Genomic DNA, 10,538 nt, shown 5'->3' with positions numbered 1-10,538 from the left:
ATAAGAGTAGCATATTCATATGCCATTGCATATAATTCAATAAAAGCTAAGATATTCTCTGGATCTTCGGTTTCTTGGTCAATTTGACTGTAGGTGCGATGCAACTTCCGAATTCAAATGACCACTTATCGATAAGAGTTGGCGCGAATGGCGATCGAAAGGCGATAGCAAAACAGCTGGCTTTCCGCACCTGTCCAATATCGATAGTCAACAAAATCCAGATGTGAGAGAACATTTTGTGTTGTTTTGGCCAACAAAGTGGGCCGTGCTTCTAACTGCTTTTGCCATTCGGACGCGGGGGCATCTTGAGCCTGCTTGGAGGAGCCCGACCAACGGGGTCAGATGGCGCGCAATGTGCTCGAGAGCAGCCTGCTGGGCGCCGGCTTCAGCATCATCTTTCAGGTGAGCCCAGCGCACTGGGAATCTATTTTGTGTCTGTGCCCAGTGCCTCGGAATTGTATTACTCATCCCCACCGCTGTCGCGATCTTATCGCCCCGCAGATACTGTGCCGCATCCTCACTTTCGGCATCAACGCGTACATCGTGCGACATGTGGGCCGCGAGGTGTTGGGCATCATGAATGTCCGCCTGCTGCTTCTGGAGAGCACCCTGCTCTTCCTCTCCCGCGAGGCCATTAACCGGGCGGCCCTGAGCGCCAATGCCCAGCAGGGCGATCGCTGCTCCTGGGCGCAGCTGATCAACCAGATGTGGCTCACGTAAGTATTTCGCACCAGCTCCTGCCAGTGGATCAAGAAGGATAACTTCAAGGTGTCTGCCTGACATCCTGCGAGAGCATGAGCTTTCCTACATAATAACACCTTTCCCGATTTACTTCAGGGTTCCCATTTGCGCTGTTTTGTGTGCTCCTTGCCTATATATTTGGCTAAACTGGCTGTCGGCGGTGGACGCCATCTACGCCTCGCAATATGAGTTCGCCTGCTATGCCGTGGCCTTTTCCTGCGTCCTGGAATTGATGGCCGAGTCCGCGGTGTTTGTCGCCCAGGTCTTTTGCTTTGTGAAGCTTAAGATCCTGCTGAATACGCTGCACATCCTGGTGCGCTCGGCCATCTTCCTGTGGATTGTCACCGGTGATCGCAGTGCAGCAATCAATGCCTTTGCGATTGCCCAACTCTCCAGTGCAGTGACCATTGTCCTGGGCCAGTATGGCTTCTTCTACTTCTATCTGAAAGGCTTCAAGGATTTCGTGACCCAGCAGGCGAAAAAGAAGCCAGTGGCTCCAAAGGCCTGGCAGGTCTCGCTGTACGAGCACATGGACGACTTCCCCTTCAAGCAGCTGAACGACTTCCTGCCCGGCGTGATGTTCAATCCCAACGGAAAGCATTTCAACCGGGAACTGCAAACGCTCACTCTGAGCTTCGTGAAGCAGGGCGTGCTAAAGCAAATTCTCACCGAGGGCGAGAAGTACGTGATGTCCGTGTCGCCGGTGCTGAGCTTCGGGGAGCAGGCCACCTACGATGTGGTCAACAATCTGGGCAGCATGGCGGCCCGCTTTATCTTCCGGCCCATCGAGGACAGTTCGTACTTTTACTTCACGCAAACGCTATCCCGGGACATCAAGCTGGCCAAGCAGCCTCAGGAGCGCGTCCGCCAGGCGAGCAGTGTCCTAAACAATCTGCTCTTGGGCGTGAGCTCCATTGGCCTGATTGCCTTCACCTTTGGACAGAGCTACTCGTACCCAGTGCTGCTGCTTTACGGCGGTCCTGATTTCGTGGCCGGCGGATTGCCGCAGAGCCTCTTGCAGTGGCACTGCCTGGCGATCTATCTGCTGGCCGTGAACGGAATCAGCGAGGGATATATGTTCGCCACGAACACAAGTCGAGACATCGACAAGTACAACTATCTGATGGCCATCTTTTCGATCAGCTTCCTGGTGCTCTCCTACATTTTGACAGGGATCTTTGGCCCGGTGGGCTTCATCTTCGCCAACTGCATTAATATGCTGAGCAGGATTCTGTACAGCACCTACTACATCAGGCATCAGTATCGGCCCCTGTCGCTGGATCCGCTGCTAGGCCTCTGGCCGGGAAAACTCTTTGGATGCACGCTCTTCCTGGCCGGCATCGCTTGTTATTGGGTGAGTCTTGGATGGTGTTTCTCTTTGCGAGTGCGATGTAAAATGAATTTCTCTTGCTACTTCTTCCTGCAGTACCAAAGTTCTGACCTGGCCACACATCTGGGCGTGGGTGTCCTGGCTGGGCTCGCCTGCCTTCTGTCCTGGGTGCTGGCTCATCGGGATCTGGTGCGACTGGCCTGGCGCTATGGTCGTCGCATCAAGATAGAATAGGGGCCATGCTGTTGGGATTGTTATCCTCGCTTCCCTCGCACCGGTGAACCGCAATGAAACGCACAGTTTGAGTAATAATGATGGCATATTTATACATAGTTGACATTTGTAAATTAATTCCAAATTTAAGTTATGTACTTATTGAGTGTTTGTAGAGCCTTGATTGCTTATTTAACCTTAAGACATGCATTAAAAGACAACGATTACTGTTTACATATGAAATTTTTATTTACAAGAAGTTAGCAAAGTGTGGTCAACTAAGTAATTGCACTTTACCCCGCCCCGGAATATCAAAACTCTCAAAAACTTTGACAAAAAATACATTTTTAAGTCCAAAAAAAAAGTGTAATATAATATATATATATATATATCTTGGCCGGTTCATAAGTAAAACAATTCAAAGCGCCTATTCATTTGTTGTAAATAAAAATAATAATAATAGTGCTATACAAATATTACTTCGTACTACATAATAATAATAATAATGTCACTGAATTGAGTAGCTAAATTTGTTAGATGTGGGCTTCTGTTTTGTTCTGTTTCTTGAATCCTTGAATGGCATCCTGATCGCACCGCACTCAGTAGTTGTTGTTCACGGGTCCATCGAACGGGCCCATGCTCTCCCCGAAGTCCTGCATCTCCTCCTCCATGGGATCGTCCAGCTCGTCGCCCTTCGACTCCGGGCACTTTCTACAGCGGCTCTCGTTCACGCCGTAGTTGATGCAGGTGGATCCCACGCACTCGCAGCAGCCGTCGTGGAACCATCTATCAAGTAGAGTATATCTGTTATTACACATCAACTGTATTATGCATGGAAGATCATGTTCCCAACCTCGTACTGCTGGCGCCTGTTGTTTGACAGCTGGTGCGGCACTTGTTCCACGACACACACTGATCCAGATATATAACCGTGCAGTTTACGGTCACAATGTTGTCGCGCTCCTGAATCGCTTCGTCCAGGTTCTTATCGTTGGTTCCTGAACGACAAGGCAAATGGTTAGAGGGTTGGTGAACTCAATCTCTCGGTTCTCTCACTCAAGAAGTAATGACCGTCCTTCTCCAGCTTGGGACCCTTCAAGTACTTGTCGAAATCCACTTGAAACGTGAACACGTTCCAGTTGTACCCGAAGCTGTCGCCCTCATCCGGAGTGGCCACGGCGTTGAAGAGCTCCGGCACTCCATCGAAGTCCTCCACGTGGGACTTCTTGGACAGCGAGTTGCGGGTGTCGTTGGGCTTCGGACAGAGTTCTGGAAAAATGAGGTAATGTAAAGTTAAGTGCTTTTTTGAATTTTTGAATATCATATTAAAACGTAAAATGTTTACGAAAGGAAATGGCAGTCTTCACGATGCACATTCCTTTCTAATTAACGACTTTTTTTTAAACGCATTTATTTTGCATCTGATAATTAAAATGATCTATTTGTATTCCTCGAAAAAAGACATGCTTTTCCTATTCCGATCTCGTGTGCATATTTGTTTTCATCGTCATGCTCGATTTGTTTATAAACAACATCATGTGGGCCAAACGTAAATTTCCCGAAAACCCCATCGGAATGATTACAGGCTATTATTTATTTACTTATTTACAGCGTCAATAAACTTTTCTTGGACCACTACTAAAATAGATAATAAAATGACAGAGAATCTGCACAATTGAAAGGTTATTATCAATTATTACAATAACTTGGAAACTAAGTATTAATTAATATAAATATCTAAGTTTGCGATTTATCTAATTCTTGAATTAAAACAATGAGTGCTGCAAGAACCTGAAAATTTGTTTCGAGGGACCTAAACTTGTTCCATTCAGCGGCTTAGAATTGCGACCCCTTGGCCCATGTAAGGGTTAAGGCTAGGCCCGATCGTCAGCTCAAGTCCGTTATCGATTACTAGTTAGCACATCGCAAGCTCCCCCCGCACACTCACGCACATGCACATACGCACAGCAACAAAAACAAAGCGATGGCCATCACATCATCAGTGGTGATCAAATCTATATGTATGCGTGTGCACAACCACCCACTGTCCACCGCCAAACGCCCACCACCCACCGACCGAGGATCGGACGACCTTCCTTACCCACACAGCTGCAGCACTCCTCGTAGTTCTTGCCCAGGCACTTGAGGCACTCCTTGCAGCAGGAGCAGTTCTTCAGCTCGCACTTGCAGCTCTGGGTGAGCATGCACTTGGAGACGATCGAGGCGCAGACGACCTCGTTGCAGGACTCCACGGTGCCGTAGAAGCAGACGATGGCCAATAGCACGATGGTGCCCACTGTAAGCGAGCGCCAAATTTCCATGATCGGCGATGGCTGTGTGTGCGCGTGTGTGTGTGTAGGGATTGGAATGCGCTCTTTGCCGCAGTTAAGTGTTTGAGTGTGTGCGCGGGTGCAATTACAACAAAACAACAATTACAGGCACACAAGCACACGCAGATTGGGCATTTGATTTGACTTGACTTGACTCGATTTGCTCGCCTTTTTGCACCACTATTAATTTATATATATATACATATATAAATTATCGCTATGCGATTCCGGACGGATCAAAACAACAACAAGCGACACCACAACGAACACTAAACAGCAACAACTAGCGAGCGGATCGAACTGTGCGCTGCGGCACCGACGTTGACGGCGGCAGAGGAGCGACTGCGCGGCGACAATGTCTCTCTCTCGCCTTGTTTTTGTTATTGCTAGGGCACAAACTGTCTTTTCTGCTTCTTACCCACACCTGAAACAACAACAATAGAGCCAGGCTAGACACAAACATGCACACACATGCGCACGCACACGCGAATTAAGCGCACACACACGCTCAGAAAGCAGGCTGGCTCACACGCACACACTAACACTTACGAGCCAGCTTAGAAATTCGAATGAATGATGCTGACGCCGGCGCCGCTGCCTTTTGTTGACAATTCCGGTATCCGAATCAAATAACTTCGTCTGAATCTGGAGGATCGGTTTGGATCAGATCGGTGGATCAGAGCGCACGCGTACGCCAACTGAATGATCAACTAGCCAAAGCAACAACACGATTCGGCTCGATATATAGGTGTTTATGTGCAAGTGTGTGGCGATCGAGAGATTGGAGATGAGTGCAACTGCGACAGCTGTGAACGGCTCCCAAAGAGTCACGACTAGAAATCACGAGATTCTGATCAAGCCAAATTACGCGTTTTTTGCATAATACTATTTCGAATCGAGCAAAGAACTTTAGTCTATCCATTAAATGCTGTTCTTTTGTTTAATTAAACCAATTTATAAGCTATTTTAGTAATTCGTTTAAATATTCTTTTGTATCTAGAGCTGTGGACCATGAGAAATTCTATTCATTTTGTAGGAAGTTTTCGTAAACTATTGTTTCAAAGAAATTAAAGAAAGCATAAGCTAGTGTGATACAATTTAATTGTATTGTGCGTAGCTCTGATCATTTTACACTAAATATGTTTATAATTTAAATATCTTATCATAGAGAAGCAACTTAAAAGATACTTTTAATCATTGGCGGCTTGCACACCACTAGCAAGTACATACCCGATAAGCTATCGATAACTCGCGGAACTTTGCATCGCCTGATATCGAATGGATGATAACAAAACAAGACATAAACAGATATGAAAAACTAAAAGCGCAGGATGTTTATGTTCCGGAACTGCGCTGTTCTCCTGGTGATCGGCTCCATCTGCTGCTTCATCTACGGCCTGTTTCGCTTGCACGTCGAGGTGGAGCCCAATGCCTGCCGGATGACATATATGTTCGGCGAGCCCATGTTTGCGGTGAGTACGATTCGCTTATCCAAAAGATTAGCCCACCAATCGCTGATTATACTTGGTTTGCAGAAATTGGGAGTTAGGGATGGCGACCAGTATCCAAACTACGCGCTGTACTATTACTACGAGGGACTGCGACAGCCGCTGGATCCGCAGAAGCGCCGGATGACGGGTGCTCCGGTTATCTTCGTGCCTGGCAACGCCGGCTCCTACAAACAGGTGCGTTCTCTAGCCTCCGTCGCGCTCCGTAAGGCAATGTCCAACGATGCGGGAATACATCTGGACTACTACACCATCGACTACGACGAGGAGTTGTCCGCTCTGTACGGTGGCTATCTGCCCCGCCAACAAAGCTATCTGAAGCTCTGCATTCGCACCATCCTGTCGATTTACGAGGGTCGCACGGAGCAGCCCTCCATCGTGTTGATTGGCCACTCCATGGGCGGCAAGCTAGCGCAGTCAGTGCTAGTTGATCCGGCCATTGGCCAGCACATTAATACAATTATTAGCATATCTACGCCGCTGGATCAGCCGGTGCTCAATCTGGATACCCAACTGGAGGAGTTCTACGACCAAACGGACGCCGTGCTGAGAAAGCTTCGCACTGCCACAGTGCCCACGATGACCACAAATGTCTGCGACAGCCTGCACCAGCGACCGCCAAGTGTGCAGCGCATGGCCAGTCAGGACAGCTCGGCGCGACTGGACAACGTGCTGCTTATTTCCACGGGCGGCGGCAATAGGGATCTGCTGGTGCGACCTGGGCTCACCAGCTCCCGGTTCAACGATCTGCATGCCATGGTAGCTAAATCATTCTGTTTGTTTGTCTGAACCCACACTTATTTTTATTCCTTTTATTCAGACATCAGCTATACCCAAAGTTAGTCTGAGCTGTGATCATCTGTCGGCCGTGTGGTGCTTGCAATTCATGCAGGCCATCAATCGGTTTCTCTTTAGCGTGGCCTATGTCCGCGAGGATCGCTCATCGATCGCGTTTGGCACCAACAAGCAGCGCAACCTGCAGTCGGCATTGTCCACCTTTGTGGTAGGTTGCAGAATATTCAAAGCACTATTAAATTCTAATGATATACTTACAGAAGCCCCGAAGGCGTCAGCAAAATACTGTGCGATTCGGAGCTGCTGGAAATTGGCACGAGGAGCAGCGCCTGGTGATAAACAAGTACTTCACGAACGGTCTCAAGGGCACCTTCTTCGATTTGATTGGATTGCAGCGACAGGAGCGCTATAGAAAGGCGGCCATCGAGGCGTTGAATGTGGATGAAGAGGACTGGTTGTTCGGATGCTCTGCAGAGGACCACAATAAGACGGGACAGCTATATTGGTAAGTGGACAGAGTAGTCTCTTAAGATAGTTTGTATAATCTATTTTTGTACAGCGAAAAGGCTACCTCCCTGATGCACCTCGTCCAGTGGCTGCCCAACGAAGATCGCGATCCACGCAGCATTGCTCTTCTCGATCTGCACAACCTGCGCAAGACCTATGTTCACTGGACCCATTTGCTCATCCGCCTACCGCCGAGCGCCAAGCGAATTGGCTACAACCTCGACATCTACGATCCTAAAGAGCGGGTGACGGACATCAAGATGCCTCGCTGGTACACAATGGCCAAACTGCCATTGATAAACGAGACTCTCCAGGGCACGCTGCACCATCGGCTGCGCATCTCCGAGATGGTGGATCCATACCAGAGCATTCGGGTGATTGTGGAGCCGCTGCAGTGCATCAATCCCGAGTATAGGGTAACTGCGAGAATATGCGTTCCCTGGGCAGCGGGTTTCGAACGTTTCCAAACACTCAAGTGAGTTTGATATAAGATTTTACGCTTTGTAGTATTAAATTCTCATGTTTTATCCTTGCAGATCGTTTGATCAGAAGCCACAATTGTATGTAAATGTGCCTACACTAGTGCCCAGACATTATAACACCACCCTCAATCCTGTGACACTGGATCTATATCTGGATCCCACCTGCCGCTATCGAATCAGGTAACTTCCATCTCACACTTGTCGTGTAAACCCATCTCACTCTGATTTATGTGCTCTTCCAGCTATGAGTACTCCTATTCCTCTGCGCTATCTCGGCTTGTTCTGGAGTTCTACGGCTGGTTGCCGGCGCACCTGGTCTGCGTGCTGCTGATTGTGCTGAGAAAGCAAGTTGAGACCTTTTACCATGTGGGCACATTTCGTAGCCTGCGTCCTTATGTGGGTTACCTGCAGTACACATCGCTCTATGTTGTCACAGGTTGGTTTGCACCATTATATTTAGCCTACTCATATTAATTCATATTCATTGCAATTTCAGCCTGTCGCCTCCTAAAGAAGCTCATCATCAGCAGCCGTGTGTTTCCGGAGCCAGAGCCATTGGACTACAGTATCAATGTGTCCATTGTTATCCACTGTTTGGGCATTGCCTTGTCCCTGCTGGCCACGCTGGGCACTTGGTTGGCTCTGACTCTCTATGGTAACGCCTTCTATCGCCTAGCCCTGCGGATAACACGACTCTCCCAAGCAACTTCCAACGTGATGATCTCGATCATGACCCACTTGCCCATTACGTACGGTATCCTGACTATTGCCACGGCCATGGGCACTTGCAGCGGAGTGGGTCTTCTCCTGGCCTTTGTCTTCTACTTCCTGATGCTCTCGAATGCTTACAAGGATTATCTGGAGGACTTCCTATGGCAGAAGGCGGCTAATTTGGTGCGTGGAAAGCCCTCTGCAGTGGCGGGACAGGAAGATGCAACGGAGGAGCAGAATGAAGAACAGAAGGCGCTAAAGCAGGAGGATGAACAGAAGCAGCAGCAGCAGCAGGAGGAGGAAGAGCCGGAGGCCTGTGTGGGTCTGCAGAACTTCTCCTTCCACGTGACACTGCTGCTGATGCTGCTCGTGCAACTGCTGCTCAATGCTCCCAGCAGTTTGGCTTGGTTGCGCAGTCGCCGGTAATTACTGCCTGACCATTTGAAGATAATCTTCAGCTGAATCTCCGCTCTGTTTTTGTTCTCCAGGCATGGCATTAACCTGCCGGATCCGAGCTTGTATCCCAGCATCGTGGTTTTAGCCTCACTGAGTTTGCTCCTGAAGCTGCGAGCTCCCCAGAAATGGTAATTGAAATATTATAATATAATATTATTTATAATAATAATCTTTAAATGCTAACTTTTGCAGTCAGGGATACTGGATGCTATCGATTGCATTCTACGTTCTGGCCGGCGTGGTTTTACTGTACTGCCAGGCGGCCATCTACAGGCTGACCTATGTGATTGCCGGCGCCTTCGCCCTGCTGTCTGCCCACCAAAGTCTCTGGATCCTGTGGCGTCGTGTGTCCCAAGTCTAGTTTCATTTATGTTCTCCATGTGTTAATTTGTTATTTATTGCTGCGTTAGTTAATTCATTTCGTTTAGAGAGTGTCGCTTATGTAAACCAAGCGAATAGCGAGGAAAATATGCCCAGATCTGGATCTCCACCAGCGGGAAGTCCAAACTGAGCTCGTCTGGGCGTTGATCTCGATTTGCCCCGATCGCACGTTATATGTATTAATTGTTTTTACGCCTGGCTCGTTGGCTCGATAGCTCGCCATCTCGGGTGGCAGGCACGTCGTTCTCCATTTGAGGGAAATGTGTGAAAATTTTAATGCCCATTAGCAGCAGCGCCAGTCGAGCACACTCGCCAGCCATATCGTGGTTTTTATTTTAGCCAAAGACCTTAGATCTTAGTTTTTTAGTCCCTTCCAAATTATTTACTTAATATTTCGTTGTTTTTTTGCTTTGAGATTAGTTTAATCCTTAGTAATTGGACCTCTGCCAGCGAAGACAATATAAATTCGTATTAATCCGTCTAACAAATGGATCAACAACCTAATGTAGCTGCCATATGACACAAACCGACTTTCATCCCAAATTGTATAAATTTAGATGGTTTCCAAGTGTTTTTCATTTAGTTAGTCCCTTGTTTTACCATTAAAATACAATTTTATACATTTGTAACTTCCAAAAAAACGAGCGTTTGCCAATTTGCTGACCAGTTTAGCTGGGCGTTGAATTGATAGTCGCCCACAAGGAGATCTCTAGCGCCCAACTGGATGCCGATTGAATCTGGATCTGGTTGCGGTCCATCAACACCATCAACTTAATGTCTTATTTGTGCGACGTGGATATCTGGATCAGTCGGTGCAGCATGTTCACAACCACACACCACGCAAACTGGGTGAGCCATTCCATTCCGTCGGCTAGTCAACAGTGCCCACGGGAGTCGTTCGGAGCGGGCTGTTGTTCACTGGCCAAACACGATATCCCGATAAGGATGTGGCCACCAGCTCACATGTACATATATTCCATATATTCATAACGTATCGTTTATGGTGCCGACATCTGTCATCCAATGTGTGACGAAAGTGGGCAATATTCGTGCCACTTGTGATATAACCAAATGGCAGTTCGCC

At 48.1% G+C, this 10,538-nt stretch overlaps 3 protein-coding genes across 3 annotated transcripts; 2 read left to right on the top strand and 1 right to left on the bottom strand.

Moving 5' to 3' along the window:
* The first annotated feature begins 185 nt into the window (after positions 1 to 185).
* Positions 186 to 2,518, top strand: LOC6612375 (protein RFT1 homolog). Its single transcript, XM_002036848.2, has 4 exons — positions 186 to 402; positions 502 to 716; positions 838 to 2,095; positions 2,168 to 2,518. Exons 1-4 carry the CDS (start codon positions 343 to 345, stop codon positions 2,303 to 2,305), a joined length of 1,671 nt encoding a protein of 556 aa, XP_002036884.1. The 5' UTR covers positions 186 to 342; the 3' UTR covers positions 2,306 to 2,518.
* Positions 2,509 to 5,344, bottom strand: LOC6612376 (protein twisted gastrulation). Its single transcript, XM_002036849.2, has 5 exons — positions 5,164 to 5,344; positions 4,386 to 5,038; positions 3,341 to 3,553; positions 3,138 to 3,282; positions 2,509 to 3,070 (listed from the first exon to the last, which is right to left on the bottom strand). Exons 2-5 carry the CDS (start codon positions 4,603 to 4,605, stop codon positions 2,884 to 2,886), a joined length of 765 nt encoding a protein of 254 aa, XP_002036885.1. The 5' UTR covers positions 4,606 to 5,038; positions 5,164 to 5,344; the 3' UTR covers positions 2,509 to 2,883.
* A 531-nt stretch (positions 5,345 to 5,875) lies between these two features.
* LOC6612377 (GPI inositol-deacylase) lies at positions 5,876 to 10,095 on the top strand. The gene is made up of 10 exons (XM_032724506.1): positions 5,876 to 6,086; positions 6,150 to 6,881; positions 6,943 to 7,125; positions 7,178 to 7,422; positions 7,477 to 7,899; positions 7,961 to 8,086; positions 8,149 to 8,342; positions 8,403 to 9,039; positions 9,106 to 9,201; positions 9,266 to 10,095. The coding sequence occupies exons 1-10, from the start codon at positions 5,946 to 5,948 to the stop codon at positions 9,432 to 9,434; spliced, it is 2,946 nt and encodes a 981-aa protein (XP_032580397.1). The 5' UTR covers positions 5,876 to 5,945; the 3' UTR covers positions 9,435 to 10,095.
* The last annotated feature ends 443 nt before the right edge of the window (positions 10,096 to 10,538 follow it).

Source organism: Drosophila sechellia, chromosome X (assembly GCF_004382195.2).
Source record: "Drosophila sechellia strain sech25 chromosome X, ASM438219v1, whole genome shotgun sequence".
NCBI lineage: Eukaryota > Metazoa > Arthropoda > Insecta > Diptera > Drosophilidae > Drosophila > Drosophila sechellia.
Note: the sequence above shows the minus strand (reverse complement) of the source record. Positions and strands in the feature narration are given on the sequence as shown.